This window comes from Mobula birostris, chromosome 15 (genome assembly GCF_030028105.1).
Source record: "Mobula birostris isolate sMobBir1 chromosome 15, sMobBir1.hap1, whole genome shotgun sequence".
Lineage (NCBI taxonomy): Eukaryota > Metazoa > Chordata > Chondrichthyes > Myliobatiformes > Myliobatidae > Mobula > Mobula birostris.
The window spans coordinates 23,697,977-23,717,296 of record NC_092384.1 but is presented as its reverse complement, the minus strand read 5'-3'; the positions used below and the strand labels follow the sequence as shown (position 1 = coordinate 23,717,296).

At 47.2% G+C, this 19,320-nt stretch overlaps 1 protein-coding gene across 3 annotated transcripts in view; it reads left to right on the top strand.

The window, feature by feature from the left end:
* The first annotated feature begins 15,323 nt into the window (after nucleotides 1–15,323).
* The window catches only part of fhod1 (formin homology 2 domain containing 1), a 302,751-nt gene continuing 298,754 nt past the window's right edge, over nucleotides 15,324–19,320 (top strand). For all 3 annotated transcript variants that reach the window (XM_072279446.1, XM_072279445.1, XM_072279444.1), the window contains exon 1: nucleotides 15,324–15,896. In XM_072279446.1, the coding sequence (XP_072135547.1) occupies nucleotides 15,732–15,896 (165 nt within the window). In that variant the 5' untranslated portion in view covers nucleotides 15,324–15,731. The remainder of the gene's footprint in view (nucleotides 15,897–19,320) is intronic.

Genomic DNA, 19,320 nt, shown 5'->3' with positions numbered 1-19,320 from the left:
GCTGTGATCTATGTAGCAATGGCGGTTGTGCTGGCTCCGGCCTGACTTCAGGTGCCAGCACGTTAGGCGTCGGTAATCCCTCGTGCGTGTGCATTGCACCCGGTATGGGAGTGTCGTGTGGTGTCTGTGTAGGGTTTGGGGTGCACGGTGTCTTGTAGGTACATACATTGGTGGGTAGGGGGTCAATAGTCACCACGAAGTGTTCAGGGTAGGGGCCCGGAGCTCCTGCGGGCGCCAGGTCGCGGATGGAGACCGTGTTCTCCCGCCCATCAGGTAAAACCATGTAGGCATACTGGGGGTTCGAATGAAGTAAGTGAACCCTCTCGACTATCGGGGAGTATTTATTGCTCCTCGCAAGTTTCCGGAGCAGCACTGGCCCCGAGGACGTCAGCCAAGATGGTAGGGTGGCTCCAGTGGTCGATTTTCTGGGAAAAGAGCCGCTCATGAGGGGTGGCATTGGTGGCTGTGCATAACAGGGAGCGGATGGAGTGGAGTGCCTCGGGAAGGACCACCTGCCAGCGGGAGATCGGCAGTCCCTTTGACCTGAGGGCTAAGAGTGTGGCTTTCCACACCGTGCCATTCTCCTTCTCTACCTGTCCATTCCCCCGGGGATTATAGCTCATGGTCCTACTGGTTGCAATTCCCCTAGCCAGTAGATATTGGCGCAGCTCGTCACTCATAAACGAGGACCCTCTGTCACTGTGGATATAGCATGGGTATCCGAACAGAGTGAGGAGCTTGCGCAGGGCTTTTATAATTGATGTGGTAGTGGTGTTGGGGCAGGGGATGGCGAAGGGGAACCGCGAGTACTCGTCAATTATGTTGCAGTAGGTGGAGGGAAGGGGGCCCTTAAAGTCAACACTCAGTCGCTCAAAGGGGCGGGTGGCCTTGATGAGTGGTGCCTTTTCGGGTCAGTCGATGTGCGGTTTGCACTCTGCGCAGACTTGGCAGTCCCTGGTCATCATCCTGATCTCCTCAAGGGAGTAAGGCAGGTTCCGGGCTTTCACGAAGTGGAAAAGCCGGGTGACTCCCGGGTGGCAAAGGTCTACATGTAGGGCGTATAGCCGGTCGATCTGCGCGCTGGCGCATGTTCCCCGGGATAGGGCATCGGAGGGCTCGTTGAGCTTCCCAGGCCTGTACATGATGTCATAGTTGTAGGTGGAGAGTTCGATTCTCCACCTCAGAATTTTATCATTTTTGATTTTGCTCCGCTGCTGATTATTAAACATGAATGCGATTGAGTGCTGGTCAGTTAGCAGGGTGAACCTTTTGCCGGCAAGATAGTGTCTCCAGTGCCTTATAGCTTCTACTATGGCCTGGGCCTCTTTCTCTACCACAGAGTGCCGAATTTCAGGGCCTTGAAGGGTACGGGAGAAGAACGCCACTGGTCTTCCTGCCTGGTTGAGGGTAGCAGCCAGCGCAAAGTCGGAGGCGTCACTCTCTACTTGGAAGGGAATGGCCTCATCCACCGCATGCATTGCTGCTTTGGCAATGTCCCCTTTTATGTGGCTGAAGGCCGTGTGGGCCTCGGCAGAGAGGGGGAATGTGGTGGACTTGACCAGGGGGCGGGCCTTGTCTGCATAGTTAGAGACCCATTGGGCGTAATATGAAAAGAAGCCCAGGCACCTTTTGAGGGCTCTGAGGGTATTGGGAAGAGGGAGTTCCAACAAGGGGCGCATACGGTCGGGGTCAGGGCCAATGACTCCATTCTCCATGACACACCCAAGGATAGCAAGTCGGGTGGTCCCAAATACACACTTGTCCTTGTTATAGGTGAGGTTGAAAGATTTGGCCACTTGGAGAAATTTTTGGAGGTTGTTGTCGTGATCCTGCTGGTCGTGACCGCAGATGGTGATGTTATCCAGATATGGGAACGTGGCCTTCAGTTGGCACTGGTCCACCATCCAGTCCATTGCCCTCTGGAAGACAGATACACCATTCGTGACACCAAAGGGGACGCGCAGGAATTGATAAAGCCTGCCGTCTGCCTCGAAGGCAGTGTAAGGGCGGTCTTCCCGGCGGATGGGGAGCTGATGGTAAGCAGATTTTAGGTCTATGGTCGAGTACACCTTGTACTGTGCTATCTGATTGACCATATCCGCGATGCGGGGTAGAGGGTACGCGTCGAGCTGCGTGAACCTATTGATGGTCTGGCTATAGTCCACGACCATCCTATTCTTCTCCCAGTTCCGAACAACCACCACCTGCGCCCTCCAAGGACTTGTGCTTGTCTCAATGACCCCCTCCCTGAGCAGCCGCTGCACCTCCGACTTAATGAAGGCTCTGTCCCCCGCGCTGTACCTCCTGCTTTTAGTTGCTACAGGTTTACAGTCGGGGGTCAGGTTGGCAAACAGAGGTGGGGGAGGGATCCTGAGGGTGGAGAGGCCGCAAGTGGTGTCGATAGTGTGGCAGTTGGCATGATGTTGGGTGGGATGCGCGGGTCGGTGTGTGTGTGGTCAGTTGCGGGGTACGTGACATATCTCTACAAAACAGGGGATTTATGACAGTAATTGGTGGGAGAGGCCTGTCATACTCCATTGTCACGCTTTTCAGGTGGCTCTGGAAGTCCAACTCCAACAGCACAGGGGCACACAGTTGAGGCAAGACCAGTAACGTAAAGTCCCGATATTCTGTGCCCTGCACCACTAGTGTCGCTACACAACCCCCCCAGATGTCTGTTGTATGCGACCTGGAGGCCATGGTGACCCTCCGACTTACCGGCCGTATCATGAGTCCACCATGGTGCACTGTGGCCGGGTGGATAAAACTCTCTGTGCTGCCTGTGTCAAACAGGCAGCTTGTCCTGTGCCCCTCCACCAGGATGTCCATCATTGACCTTGCGAGCTGGCGGGGAGCGCTTTGGTCGAGGGTCACGGAAGCCAGGGTGGGGTCGCTGTCTTGGTCCGGCGTGGTGGGGTGCCCCGTGAACACCCGTTGGTCGTAGGCGGTGGGAGGTGGTGCCGACCAAGATGGCCGCCCCCATGTCTCGCACGTGGTGGTGGCGTGCAGGGAAGATGGTGGCAGGCAAGATGGCGACCCCCACGTCTCGCATGTGGTGGCAGTATGCAGGGAAGATGGCGGCCCCCATGTCTCGCACGTGGTGGCAGTGTGCAGGGAAGATGGCGACCCCCACGTCTCGCACGCGGCGCTACTCGATCCTGCTCGCGGTTTTGACTTACAGACCTTGGCGAAGTGGTCCTTCTTTCCGCAGCTGGAGCAGGTAGCTTGTCGGGCCGGGCAGCGTTTCCGGGGGTTCTTCTCCAGTCCGCAGAAGTAGCATTTCGCGGACTCACGACTGGCGGCAGCCAAGGTCGATTCGCCGGCAGGTTGTGGGGTCTGCGGCACCCATGAGGCCATCGGGGGATTGCGTGCCTGGAGAGCCTCGGAGTTATGCAGAGCGGCCTCCAACGTATCAGCCAGCTCCATCGCCGAACTTAGGGTAAGATTGGCTTTTTCCAGCAGCCGCTGGCGCACGTACACTGACCTGGTCCCCGTGACGAAGGCGTCTCTCACTAGGAGTTCTGCATGCTGCGCCGCCGTCAGCTCCTGGCAATTGCAGGCTCGCACGAGCGTCCGTAGGGCCCGGACAAACTCAGCACTTGATTCGCCGGACCGTTGTTGCTGTGTCGCTAAACGGTGCCAAGCATAGACGCTGTTTATCGGCCGCAGGTATCGTCTTCTGAGTGCGTTCATCGCGCCGTCGTAGTTCGGCTGGTCTCTGATCAGCGAATAAACCCGTGGACTGACCCTGGAGAGTAGAACTCTGCGCTTCGCTACGGGGTCGGTCGCTTTAATCTCCTCTAGATACGCTTCGAAGCAGGCCAGCCAGAGTTCGAAAGCTTTTCCAGCTTCAGGTGTTTGCAGATTGAGGTCTAATTTTTCTGGTCTCAGGGCCTGTTCCATGTTTTAAAACGTACAGTGAATAAAATTGAAGCACCTTCAATTACTCCAAAAGACTGAGGTTTGGTAAAATACTGAGAGGCTTTTATTCGCTGTACAATACGACCTCCACAGTGAGTGTCTGCCCCCGGACTGAGGGGGAGGGGCAAGGCGAACACCTTTATACAGGACTCTGTGGGAGGAGCCACAGGGGCAGTCAGCAGAGGGGTGTGTCCAGACAGGTAACCGAGTTACAACATATATACATGGTTTACCACACCCTTACCATCAGCTGAAATAACTGCTCTGCAAGAGCCTTTACCTTGCGCCCTTTTAGCATTCCGTGCAACAGGATGTCTATGCTGCCTACTCTATCTGCTGTCCTGTCTTCATTGAAAACTTCATCCTACCCTCAGAGCACTGGAAAGAGTCTGTTCTCAGGCTCTGAGCTGTCTTCACCTTACTAGCAGTGTCCATCTTGACTTCACAAAATTTCTGATATCTGGCATATTGCAAATGAAAGGGCATATTGGGGTGCCTCCTCTCAAAATGCTTCTGGAAATCTTTGGAAGTTGGATGGTTGCCGAGCTTGGCAAAATGTTTGTAGACATTTTGGCTCCAACTGAGAGGCCATCATCAATATCCATTTGGACCCTAGAGGAGCATTTCAGCCGGCATTCTGAGGAAACAACACTCTCAGCTGCGCACTGATGATGGTTTCTTGATTGGAGCTGAAACATTTGCAAACATTTTGCCAAGCTCGGAGATCAAACTTCCAAATTGCCTATCAGGGCTACCAGTATTTCAAGCATTAAAAACCACTAAACTTAGTTCCTAGCAGGATAATTTACCCTCCTCTTAGTTGACCATAGTCAATGCTAACAAAGACCAGAGGACTACAATCCCTTAAATAGAATTCTTTACTTAGCACTAGTCTCTAAAACCTGGGAATCAAAAATATTAAAATTGTCAGATAGAATGTTAAATTTGTGCTGGGATTGGCCATCCAAAATGGTAACAGTATCACAGTCTATCTGCCCTCTACCAGAGCCAACCTCATCATCCATACTGTCTCTCACAAAAACAGTTGTCTGTTAAATTACAGTTAGACGGGTTCATGATAGGAAAGGTTTAGAAAGATGTGGGACAAATGTAGGCAAGTGGGGCTAGGTCAGGTATGGAACTTGGTTAGCATGGTCAAGTGGGCCGAAAGGCCTGTGGCTGTGTAATATAACTCTGTTCTGGTTGTCTAGCTGCAGGAAAGATCAGAATCAGAATCAGGTTTGAAATCACCAGCAAGTGTCGTGAACTTTGTTAATTTCACGACACATGCCAATGCAATACATAATATAGATGATAAAAAAACAAAATAAAATAATAATAATAATAAAGTAAATCAATTACAGTATACCTATATTGAATAGGTTAAAAATCGTGCAAAAAACATAAAATAATATGTTAAAAAAGTGAGGTAATGTCCAAGGGTTCAATGTCCATTTAGGAATCGGATGGCAGAGGGGAAGAAGCTGTTCCTGAATCGCTGAGTGTGTGCCTTCAGGCTTCTGTGCCTCCTACCTGATGGTAACAGTGAGAAAAGGGCATGCCCTGGTTGCTGGAGGTCCTTAATGATGAACGCTGCCTTTCTGAAACACCGCTCCTTGAAGATGTCCTAGATACTTTGCAGGCCAGTACCCAAGATGGAGCTGACTAAATTTACAACCCTCTGCAGCTTCTTTCAGTCCTGTTCAGTAGTTCCCCCACACCACCCCCCCATACCAGACTGTCAGGATGTTCTTCACCATATATCTATAGAAGTTTTTGAGTGTATTTGTTGACATACCAAATCTCTTCAAACTCGTGATGAATTATAACCACTGTCTTGCCTTCTTTATAACTGCATTGATATGTTGGGACCAGGTTAGGTCCTCAGAGATCTTGACACCCAGGAACTTGAAACTGCTCACCTCTCTCCACTTCTGATCTCTCTATGAGGATTGGTATGGGTTCCTTCATCTTACCCTTCCCGAAGTCCACAATCAGATCTTTTGTCTTACTGACGTTGAGTGCCAGGTTGTTGCTGCGGCACCATCCCACTAGTTGGCGTATCTCACTCCTGTACGCCCTCTCGTCACCACCTGAGATTCTACCAACAATGGTTGTGTCATCAGCAAATTTATAGATGGCATTTCAGCTATGCCTCGTCACACAGTCATGGGTATATAGAGAGTAGAGCAGTGGGCTAAGCACACACCCCTGAGGTGCAGCAATGTTGATCGTCAGCGAGGAGGGGACGTTATCACCAAACCGCGCAGATTGTGGTCTTCTGGTTAGGAAGTCAAGGATCCAATTGCAGAGGGAGGTACAGAGGCCCAGGTTCTGCAACTTGTCAATCAGGACCGTGGGAATGATGGTATTAAATGCTGAGCTTTAGTCGATGAACAGCATGCTGACGTAAGTGTTTGTGTTGTCCAGGTGGTTTAAAGCCGTGTGAAGAGCCATTGAGATTGCGTCTGCCATTGACCTATTGTGGTGGTAGGCAAATTACAATGGGTCCAGGTCTTTGCTGAGGCAAGAGTTCAGTCTAGTCATGACCAAACTCTCAAAGCATTTCATTACTGTCAGTGTGAGTGCTATCGGGCAATAGTCATTAAGGCAGCTCACATTATTCTTCTTAGGCACTGGTATAATTGTTGCCTTTTTGAAGCAAGTGGGAACTTCTGCCCATAGCAGTGAGAGGTTGAAAATGTCCTTGAATACTCCTGTCAGTTGGTTGGCACAGGTTTTCAGAGTCTTACCAGGTACTCCATTGGGACCTTCTGCCTTGCGAGGGTTCACTCTCTTTAAAGATAACCTAACATCAGCCTCTGAGACTGAGATCACAGGGTCATCAGGTGCAGCAGGGATCTTCATAGCTGTAGTTGTGTTCTCTCTTTTAAAGTGTGCATAAAAGGCGTTGAGTTTGTCTGGTAATGAAGCATCACTGCCATTCATGCTATTGGGTTTCACTTTGTAAGAAGTAATGTCTTGCAGACACTGCCAGAATTGTCGTGCATCCGATATCGCCTCCAACCTCATTTGAAATTGTCTCTTCGCCCTTGAAATAGCCCTCCGCAGATCATACCTGGTTTTCTGGTACAGGCCTGAGTCGCCAGACCTGAATGCCACAGATCTATCCTTCAGCAGACAACGTACCTCCTGGTTCATCCACAACTTTTGGTTTGGGAATGTACATTAAGTCTTTGTAGGCACAGATTCATCCACACAGGTTTTAATAAAGTCAGCAACAACTGCAGCATACTCATCCAGGTTCGAAGATGAATCCCTGAAAATAGTCCAGTCCACCGATTCAAAGCAGTCCTGTAGATGCTCTTGTGCTTCCCCTGTCCATACCTTCTTGGTCCTCACTACTGGTGCTGCAGTCTTCAGTCTCTGCCTATACTCAGGGAGTAGAAGTACAGCCAGGTGATCAGACTTCCCAAAATGAGGATGTGGAATACCATGGTAGGCACTCTTGATGATGGTGTAGCAGTGGTCCAGTGAATTGTTTCCTCTGGTATTGCAAGTGATCTGTTGATGATAATTGCTTAGTGATTTTTTCAGACTGGCCTGGTTAAAATCTCCTGAAACTATGGTGAAGGCGTTAGGGTGCGCTGTTCCATGCATGTTGATCCCATTGCTCAGATCATCTAAAGCCTGATTGACACTGGCCTGAGGTGGAATGTAAACTTCTACCAAAATGATTGTGGAAATCTCCTGCTGTATCAATAAGATTGAACGTGTACGGAGAAATTTTACAAGGATGTTGCCAAGCCTTGAAGCTCTGAGTTTTATGGAAAGATTGAATAGGTTAGGGCTTTTTTCCCCCTGGAGTGAAGGAGAACGAGGGGAGATTTGATACAAGTGTGTGCAATTCTGAGCGGTATAGATAGGGTAAGTACAAGCAGGCTTTTTCCACTGAGCTCGAGTGAGACTTGAACTGGAGGTCATAGGTTAAAGGTAAAAAGGTGAAATATTTAAGGGGAACCTGATGGGGATACCCAACAGGCAATGCTAGTGTGGAACGAGCTGCCAGTGGAAGTGGTGGACCCAGGTTCAATTGCAACATTTACGAGAAGTTTGGATAAGTACATGGAGGGGTATGGAGGGCGATCGTCCAGGTGCAGGTCGATGGGAATAGGCAGAATAACTGTGTGGCACATAGTAGATGACCGAAAAGGTCTGTTTCTATGCTGTCGTGTTCTATGACTATATGATTATGACAAATCCATGTCTCAGCATCTTTATACCAAGGTGGGGGTGCCTGAATAGGCCTGGGATCTAACAATCTTCCTATTAAAATCATGCCACCCCCAATTTAACTTGCTTCTAGAGGGCTTGTCCACAGTAGTGCCAGCTGCGATACCTCAGTGAGGTATTGTTCCTCTGGAAATACGAGTGTTCCTCTTGGAGCACCACTCACTACTGGGCTTAAGTCACTTCCCTCGGAGGGGACACTGGGTCTGATTCACTCCCCTCAGAGCGGCCACAGGGTTGGAGTCGATTCCCTTGGAGGGGGCACTGGGTCTGACTCACTCCCCTCAGAGGGGTCACTAGGTTGGAGTCGATTCCCTCAGAGGGGCCGCTGGGTTCACGTTGCTTTCTTCAGAAGGGCCACATGGTTGGAGTCGATTCCCTCGGAGGGGACACTGGGTCTGACTCACTCCCCTCAGAGGGGTCACTAGGTTGGAGTCGATTCCCTCGGAGGGGGCACTGGGTCTGACTCACTCCCCTCAGAGGGGTCACTAGGTTGGAGTCGATTCTATCGGAGGGGGCACTGGGTCTGACTCACTCCCCTCAGAGGGGTCACTAGGTTGGAGTCGATTCTATCGGAGGGGGCACTGGGTCTGACTCACTCCCCTCAGAGGGGTCACTAGGTTGGAGTCGATTCCCTCGGAGGGACCGCTGGGTTCACGTCGCTTTCTGCAGAAGGGCACTGGGTTGGAGTCGATTCCCTCGGAGGGGACACTGGGTTTGACTCACTCCCCTCAGAGGGGTCACTAGGTTGGAGTCGATTCCCTCAGAGGGACTGCTGGGTTCAAGTAGTTGCTCTCCCTGATGCTCTCGGAGATGCTATCGAAATTCTGAGATTTATGGTTTGGACTGTTGCTCATATTGGCCTCTATCAGTTCTGTGTTTTCTCGTGTTCTCACCATTCTTTCTTGTTGCCGATTGGGGGGTGGGGGGCGGTTTCGGTTTGATATTCTTGTTGCTGTTTCTCTGGGTGAGTGATCTGTTAGCTTTTGTATGAGGAGGAGTTGGGGGGTGGGTGTTGGGATTGAAGAGTTTTTGTTTCCTTTCATGCGAGAGGGAGATTGATGTCTTTTCTATCAACTAAGACCAAAAGACAAAGGAGCAGAAGTCGGCCATTCGCCATAGAGTCTGCTCCACCATTTTATCATGAGCTGACCCATTCTCCCATTTAGTCCCACTCCCCCGCCTTCTCACCATAACCTTTGATGCCCTGGCTACTCAGATACCTATCAATCTCTGCCTTAAATACACCCAATGACTTGGCCTCCACTGCCACCCATGGCAACAAGTTCCATAGATTCACCACCCTCTGGCTAAAAAAATTTCTTCGCATTTCTGTTCTGAATGGGCGCCCTTCAATCCTTAAGTCAAGCCCTCTCGTACTAGACTCCCCTATCATGAGAAACAACTTTGCCACATCCACTCTGTCCATGCCTTTCAACATTCAAAATGTTTCTGAGGTCTCCCCTCATTCTTCTAAACTCCAAGGAATACAGTCCAAGAGTGGACAAACGTTCCTCATATGTTAACCCTCTCATTCCCGGAATCATTCTAGTGAATCTTCTCTGTACCCTCTCCAAAGTCAGCACACCCTAAACTACTTCTGTGTTTTTTCTGTATTTTATGGCGATCTGGAGAAGACAAATCTCAGAGTTGAATTCTGCACACGTAGTTTGATGATAAAATGAACCCTTGGGCCTGCCGCGTACCTCCAGCATTGTGTGTGTGTTGCTCTGGGTCAGTGGTGTCGGAGGTATGCGAGAGCCCGAGTTGAGGAACAATGATCAAGTCCACAATCGATGAGGGTGAAGTCCAAAGCTGGAGGCCTGATTACTCCGAGTCTGAGGATCCAGAGGCAGCCTGTCCTGGGGCTGGGGGCCTGTCTGCATGTGTGAATCGGAGGACGGCTGGTTTCGCTGTTGTTGTCTTGTTTTGCTTTCTTGTGGCTGCTGCTTGTGTTGTTCTGCTGAAAATTGTGAGCATGCTGTGTCGGTGCTGGAATGTGCGGGGATACTTATGGGCAGCCCCCAGAACAATTGTTGGGTTGTGTTGGCAAACGATGCATTTCACTCTACGTTCAAAGCAGATGTGATAAATAAATGTGAATCTATAAAACATAAAATAACAAGGTAAGGTAATGTATCGGTCCCACCACCTCAGTTGCTTGAAGGACATGCTGATCTGCAATTAGAACTGTCACACTGAAGTACTATGGACCACCTTCTGAGTGTAGATTGTTAATCTATGTGTTAATTTGCTGATCCTGCTGTTGTGAGAATAGGAACAGCAAATTTGTCATTTGTTTAATGTTTACATTTTGTTATTTCTTCTGTTATTCTTTGTGTTGATGCCACAGCATGCTGATCAACTGCCAGGTGAACACTGGCACTTAATGTTGACTGTACATTCAAATACACAGTGGAAGTTAGAGGATGCGAAGCTGCCAAATACACACGTACACTCATCAAGCAACTATCATCGCTTACGCTCAGGAGCAAAAAGCCAGGTTCAGTTTTACTTGATGGACGGAAACCATTGTATCTGTAACAATATAACACTGTGCGCATCAACCTAAAGAAGTTAAAAACAATGAGGTACTTCAGTAGTGTAATCATGTTGTAACACAGGAAATGTGGTAAATAGTTTACATACAATGAACACACAGAGCCATAGTCACCAGCTAAACTGTTTCATTGATGTTGGTTAAGAGATAAACCGCTGGTCAGAAACCCAAGACTCTTCCTCTGTGAATTGTACATTGGATATTTTTTACACTTGTACAAAGAGGTAGATTAGACCTGTGGTGTCTCCCTAAATTTTCTGTCACAGCTCACCATCAAACTCCACGTACACTAGTTTTACAGCAATCTGATTTTATTCTGCTTGCATTACTCAGCAGCTCTCCTCAGATTCTGCCACTCACCTACACACTAGGAGCAATTTGCAGGGGCCAATTATCCTTCCAGCTGCACATCTTTGGTATGTGGGGGGAAGCCAGAAAACCTGGGGGAAATTCCTTGCTTCGGGTCATCTGCAACCGTGAACTTATCCTGCTTATTCATCAGAGATATCAAATGGTGCGGTTATCAATCATTTTACCCCTTCCATTACTCCTCTCCGAACGTCTAAATGAACCGACCCGACCCAATACTCATAAAATGGCACTTATGGCGTTGGACTCCTTATCACAAAGTCATAAAGCTGTGGGGCCAAGCGCCAGTCCAATCTTTTGATCAAAGATCTAGGCTAATTCTTTACCATTATATTCAGTATTCTCTGGTGAATAAGAAAAACTTCAATTTTAATGTTACTGCTATGGAGGGCATACATACATTAAGGATTAAGGGCTGAGGATCATCTTTATTCACCATATATATTTATATTTATTAGGAATTAGCTGTGGTGTGATGTGCAATAAAAGCAACAGCATTCAACAATTATAAAGAATAAAGAATTAAACAGAAATAAACTTAAAGGTTAAATTACGGATGTGAATAAAATGTGCAGAAATACACAAATACCATCATGTTTACAATGCAAACAGCATTTTTACAGTGCAGTGCAGTGAAAGAGGTACTAGATTAGATTATGAGGACACGCAGTCCTCTTTTATTGTCATTTAGTAATGCATGCATTAAGAAATGATACAATATTCCTCCAGTGTGATATCACAGAAACACTGGACAGACCAAGACTGAAAAACTAACAAAAACCACATAATTATAACATATAGTTACAACAGTGCAACAATACCGTAACTTGATGAAGAATAGGCCATGGCACAGTAAAAAAGTTCAAAGTCTCTCGAAAGTCCCACATCTCACGCAGACGGGAGAAGGAAGAAAACTCTCCCTGCCATGCCCGACCAGAGTCCGACTCTGAGTCGTCCGAAAATTTTGAGCTCTGATCAGCCCTCCGACACCAAATATCGAGCACCATCTCTGCCGAACGCTTCGACCTCAGCCTTGGTCGCCAGCAGCAGGCAAAGCCGGGGATTCTGGGGCCTTCCCTCTGGAGATTCTCGATCGCACAGTAGCAGCGGCGGCGAACCAGGCATTTCAGAAACTTCTCCAGATGTTCCTCTGTGCCTTCTCACCTCTGTCTTCATCAAATCAGAATTGATTTGATAGCTAGAGGGGGTGGGGTGGTAACTAGAATGGTTGATCAGATTAATTGCCGGGGGGGGCCGGGGGAGAAACTTTTAAGGTAGCATGAAGTTGTTGATTTAATAGCTCTATTGCCCTTTCCAGAAGGGAGCTTTTGGAACAGGCAGTTCGCTGCGTGGGAAGTCTCTACAGTAATTTTTCATTGGAAAACTTTTCATTCCAGTGTCATAGCCAACATTTAATCACCAAATGAAGACAGTTCATCTGTTTCTGTAGATAATTTGTCTGCTGTCACTAGATGTCAATTTTTTATTTTGGCTTTTTTATCTTTACAGACCAGGGTTAGGACAGGTGATGTACAAATGCAATTCTTCTCCTTTATGATTGTATGTCTGTCAATGCCTGGTGCTTTGGTGTGGCTATTATCTGTTTTCCTTTATAATAATTCTGATAGATGTTTTGAACACCAGTAGTCAAATCAAATAATCTTCATGCCTAATAGCCACACCAACATCTTCCCAGCAGGGGTCACCAGTTACTACAGTGAAACAGTGAAGCTCCAGCCATCTGACCCACCCCAGCCAGACTTGTCTCACTGTATTGGAACTGCTGATCATAGCTGAAACTTCTTGGTCTCTAACTCACTGAATAGATTCAGTGAGCTATTGGAGAAGTCCAAAACTTTCATGGCTTATGTAAGTTTGTTAGGGGAATGACTTCAATGGCTTTGAAGTAACATGTTGTCAGGAGCTGTGTGTTGAGTGTGCATGTATTAGCCATCATTAATTTCCCAAAGATGGTGGCGTTGGACCATTGATTTACCAATGTTTGCCTTGCTTAATCACCTTAGGAACATTTTGTTTCCATCTTATGAAGTGGTTATATAGACTCACACAGGGAACAAAGGAAGAAAGAGTAAATGGTAATTTTCCCAGAAGGATATTAGGGCAAGCAGGATTCTGTGGTGACTTTCAGAATCAGAATCAGCATCAGGTTTACTATCACCAGCATGTGAGGTAAAATTTGTTAACTTAGCAACAGCAGTTCAATAATCTAGCAGAGAAAAATAATAATAATAACCAACTAAATCAATTATGTGTATTGAATAGATTTTAAAAAGTGCAAAAACAGAAATACTGTATATTAAAGAAAAATTGAGGTAGTGTCCAAAGATTCAACGTCCATTTAGGAATTGGATGGCAGCAGGGAAGAAGCTATTCCTGAATCACTGAGTGTGTGCCTTCAGGCTTCTGTATCTCCTCCCTGATGGTAACAGTGAGAAAAGGGCATGCCCTGGGTGCTGGAGGTCCTTAATAATAGACGCTGCCTTTCTGAGACACCGCTGCCTAAAGATGTCCTGGGTACTTTGTAGGCTAGTACCCAAGGTAGAGCTGACTAGATTTACAACCTTCTGCAGCTTCTTTCGGTCCTGTACAGTAGCCCCTCCATACCAGGCAGTGATGCAGCCTGTCAGAATGTTCTCCATGGTACAACTATAGAAGTTTTTGAGTGTATTTGTTGACATGCCTAATCTCTTCAAACCCCTAATAAAGTATAACCACTGTCTTGCCTTCTTTATAACTACATCGATATGTTGGGACTAGGTTAGATCCTCAGAGATCTTGACACCCAGGAAGCTGCTCACTCTCTCCACTTCTGATCCCTCTATAAGGATTGGTATGTGTTCCTTCATCTTACCCTCCCTGGAGACCACAATCAGCTCTCTCATCTTACTGACTTTGAGTGCCAGGTTGTTGCTGTGGCACCATTCCACTAGTTGACATATCTCACTCCTGTACACCCTCTCGTCACCACCTGAGATTCTATCAACAATGGTTGTATCGTCAGCAAATTTATAGATGGTATTTCAGCTATGCCTAGCCACACAGTCATGTGTATATAAAGAGTAGAGCAGTGGGCTAAGCACACACACCTGAGGTGCGCCAGTGTTGATCGTTAGCAAGGAGGATATGTTATCACCAATCCATAAATTCTTGTGAGTATGATACTTTCCTATAAAACCCTTTACTTCATCTCATAATTCACAGAGAGAGATTAAAGTTGCCTTATGTGTCAGAATGAAAATAGGTTCCCTTTATTATGTAACTCCAGAACTTTCACAGAAAACTTTTAAACAGCACCTTTCCTTTTAAGTTATGCAGTTTGAAATCTAAATTCTGTGATAAATGCCAGTTTCAATTCCAATTATTCAAAGGTTTGGTGAGCCATTGCTTGTAACCCTTACATTTATTTTTATAGTAGGACAGTAGGTACCTGGCGATCTTGATCCTGCCCTACAAAAGGATTTACACAGGAGTAGAATAAAGATTCACCAGACTAATCCCTGAGATGACAAGACAGTAGTATGAGATGACAGGACGGACAATGGTATGAGATGACATTTATTCACTGGAGTGGAGATGAATGAGAAGAGATCTCATTCAATTGTACAAAATTCTGATAGGCCTTGACAGACTGGTCATTTCCCTGGATCTGGATTCTAGTACTGGTGGTCAGCGTCTCAACATACAGGGCAAGATATTTAGGACTGCGCTGAAATTTACTCTCGAGGATGGTTCTCTACTGAAAGTCATTGAATATGATTAAGGAGATGTATCGATTCGGTAGACAAACTACATGGAAGATTAGGGAAACGTAGCAAGAATGTTGTATTGGGATATTGGATTAGTAATGACCGTGTTGAACGGTGGAGGAGATTTGCAGCATTTTGCCGTTTGCCATTTACGTTCTCTTATTTTTCAATATTTTTATGACCAGTTATATCGACAGAGGTGAGGCAAAATACCCAAAATAAGAGACGCCCAAAACATTATCCAGATATAAAAAGGGACATAATTAATGTTAAAAAAACAAATCACTTTGATGTAAAATAAGGAAAAACAACTGCGTTCCTTCGGTAGAACCTAGTCAATACTAATGTGTTTAAAGGTTCAAAGGGTCATTTGGCAAGTTTGTTGTGTACAGTGGCACGCCAGTGTTTGGAACGCTTCTGCCTCACTACCGCAATGTGACACTGGGGCGCTTACTTGCAAACAAATAGGGCTCCTGCCTGCAACCTCCCGAGGGAAATTCTTCGAGTCGCTCTGCTGCCCGTGATCCATTCTCAGTTCATCTTGCGCGGGAGGTTGCTGCAATCTGCCTTTTAGAAAATAATTCAGACGCAGTTGTCATAATCACACCGTCACGAGGAGAAATTTAAAAATAACATCTTGCAGGTTGCTGAAGACGAGAGATTAAGAGAGCGGCAGACGGGTCGGTATACTTGTGCCCTTTTAAGCTTCGGGCTGACTCACTCCACTTCCTGGTTGCGTCGGAGCCGGAGAACAACATCTGGCGCTGGCGACAGGGGATGCGAGCACGGCAGCTGTAGCCTCCGCCGCCGGCTTCTCCGGGGTTCAGTTACCGTCTGAGGAAAGAGGCCCCCGAACGGCCCCCATGGCCACCGTAACGTGCAGGGTACAGTTTCTGGATGACGTGGACCCGTTCGTTTGCACCAACTTCCCCGAGCCCAGGAGACCACCGGTTTACAACCTGTACGAGACCGTCCCCCTCATCGCACAAGTAGCAGGCGTCCACAGGCTGCTGAATGCCCCGCTCAAGGTGAGTGCCTTCCCCGTTGCCTGTGGCGGGAAGCGTTCTAGCCACTGCCGGTCCAGTTTTAAAACAAACTTCATCGTGTATGTCTTCCTATCGACTCTAGTACTTGCCTTTCCCTCCTCAGGTGTGGGGGCTGGGGGAGGGGCTGTTCCCAGGTCTCATTAAGGTCTCTCCTGCTGTCATCCCCAGAATAGAGGGGGAAAAAAATCACCATTTACAGCCCACAAAAAATTACTTAAAATTAGTCATCAGTTCAGAATTTCATAAACGACTTCCTCTTTTTGATACTAAGTACTTTTTAGAATAATACTGCACACATTACGCCCAATAAAGGAGGATTACCCGTCCCCTCTCAGGCATTTTCAATGGTTCAAATACACAGGAATATGCAATTATCTTTTCAAAGGTGCCAACAGGCAGCGACTGTGAAACTATTCACGGGGTAATCTTCCGGCAAATGTGATGGACCACAATTACTCTCACGGGCCCCATGTTGGAATGCATGGCTTTGTTGTGCCTTTGGCACACAGAATCGTGATGGCCGGAATTTAATGGTCGGCACTAGAGTGATAGTTGGAACTGCCTCATTGTCATGCTGTTGGCGAATTGTTAATACTGCAGAAACTTTCTGAGAAACGATGGCATTTCAAGTGTTGTGTGGAATTGAACTCGGCTCCATCCATCCATCCCCGTGATGTGGACTCCAGTCATACTATGCAGTTGGTATCAGTTCATTATTCTCACATGCGTTGACATACAGTGAAAAGCTTCTCTTGCATACTGTTTATACAGTTCAAATCATTTAAAGTGACTTTAACATAAGTCAACAAACAAGAGAGGATCTGCACTTGCTGGAAATCCGAGCAACACAGACAAATGCCGCAGGAACTCAGTAGGCCAGGCAGCATCTATGGGAAAGGGTACCGTCAACGTTTCGGGCCGGAACCCTTTGGCAGGACTGAAGAGAAAAAGCTGGGGAGTAGATTTAAGAGGTGGGGGTGGGGGAGAGAGAAACACAAGGTGAAACCTGGAGGGGGAAGGATGAAGTAAAGAGCTGGGAAGTTGATTGGGGAAGCAGACAGGAAGCCATGGAAGAAAGAAAAAGGGGGGAGGAGGAGCACCAGAGAGAGGAGATGGGTGGGCAAGGAGATAAGGTGAGGGAGAGGAAAAGAGGATGGGAAATGCTGAAGGAGGGGGCTGGGAGGCATTACTGGAAGCTTAAGAAATTGATATTCATGCCACCAGGTTGGAGGCTACCCAAATGGAATATAAGGTGTTGTTCCTCCAACCTAAGTGTGGCCTCTTCATGACAGTAGAGGAGGCCATGGATGGACATATCGGAATGGGAATAGGAAGTAGAATTAAAATGGGTGGCCGCTGGGAGATCCTGCTTTTTCTGGCGGATGGAGTGTAGATGCTCGGTGAAGTGGTCTCCCAATCTACGACGGGTCTCACCAATATACAAGAGGCCACGCCGGGAGAACCGAACACAATAGATGACCCCAAACAGACTCACAGGTGAAGTGTCGCCTCACCTGCAAGGTCTGTTTAGGGCGCTGAATGATAGTGGAGGTGGTAGAGGAGGTGCAGGGACAGATGCAGCATGTGTAACATCAGTCAATGTGGTTTTCTTTGTGTGTTGTTTTTTTGTTTACTCTGTTGTATTTCTTTGTTCTGCTGTGAATGTCCACAAGAAAATGAATCTCAGGGTAGCACAATATATGGAGACGTACACGGACTTTGATAATAAATTGACTTTGAACATTTGGATGATTGCTAACAAGCCAATGTAGTTTTTTCAGTGTCGCTCATGCTTATCTGCCTCCCTGAACACTGTGGCTGACCTTTAACAGACCTGTGAGGTAATAAGTGACTTTGTGAACTGAAATCATTGCATGAAGCAGAGTAAATACTCCACCCTCTTGGGGAAACAAAAGACACCCAGAGATTGGGAGTGGCTTTATCTTAGGCCATAGAAGTAGAATTAGGCCAGGTGGCCCATCGAGTCTGCCCCACCATTCCATCATGGTGATTCATTATCCCGCTAAACTCCATTCTCCTGCGTTTGACACCCTGACTAATAAAGAACCTATCAACCTCAGAATTCCACAGATTCATCACCCTCTGGGCAAAAAAAAACTCCTCCTCATTGCTGTTCTAAATGGGCATCCCTCTATTCTGATTCATCCACTTTTTCTTTCTCGGCCTTTCAATATTTGATAGGTTTCAATGAGATTTTATCCCCCTCCCTCTTCTAAACTCCAGTGAGCTATCGAACTTTCCTCATACGTTAACCCTTTCAATCCTGGAATAATTCTCCTCTGACCCCCTCCACTGCCAGCACGTTTTTTCTTCAATAAGGGGCCCTATACTGCTCACACTACACCAAGTGCAGTGTGACCAATGCCTTCTAAAGCCTCAGCATTTTGTCTTTGCTCTTATATTCTAATCCTTTCAAAATGATTGCTAACTTTACACTTGCCTACATTACCACTGACACAACCTGTAAGTTAAGCTTTAAGGATTCCTGCGCAATGACTCCCAAGTCCCTTTGCACCTCTGATTTTTGAATTTTCTCCCTGTTTAGGAAATGGTCTATACCTTTATTCCTTTTCAATCATACACTTCCCTACACTATATTCCATCTGCCATGTCTTTGCCCATTCTCCCAACCTATCCAAGTCTTTCTGCAGACTCCCTGCTTCCTCAACACTATCTGCTCTTCCACCTATCTTTGCATCTTCTGAAAACTTGGCTACAAAGCCATCAATTCTGTCACCCAAAGCCCCAATATCGACCCCTGCAGAACAGTTATTGACAGCCAACCAGAATAGGCTCCCTTTATTCTAATTCTTTGCCTTTTGCCAGTAAGCCTATCTTCTATCCATGCTAGTACCTTTCCTGAAATATCACGGGCTCTTACCTTGTCAAGCAGGCTCGTGTACGGAACCTTCTCAAAGTCTTCTGAAAATCCAGGTAAATAACAACTATCCGCTCTCCTTTGTCTATCCTGCCTGTTATTTCCTCAAAGAATTCAAACAGATTTGTCAAGCAAGATCTCCCCTTAAGGAAACTATGTTGACTTTGGCCTACTTTATCAAGTACCCAGAAACCTCATGTGTAATAATGGACTCCCAGCATCTTCCCAACCACTGAATTCAGGCTAACTGACCTATAATTTCCCTTCTTCTGCCTCCCACCCTAGAGTTCAGGTTTCAGATCATAGGTGGTGACCACCAGAAGAAGTAAGGGGAGTAAGCACAGTGCAGGGTTCCCCTGTGGCCATTCCCCTCGGGTGAGGGGTAGGGGGTTGGAGGCAGATGGTGAACTGTTAGGACACGGTAGCCATAGCAGCCAGGCCAGGCCACAATGGCTGGCTCTGAGGCTGAGCAGGGAAGGGTAAAGTCAGGTAGTGCAATAGTGATAG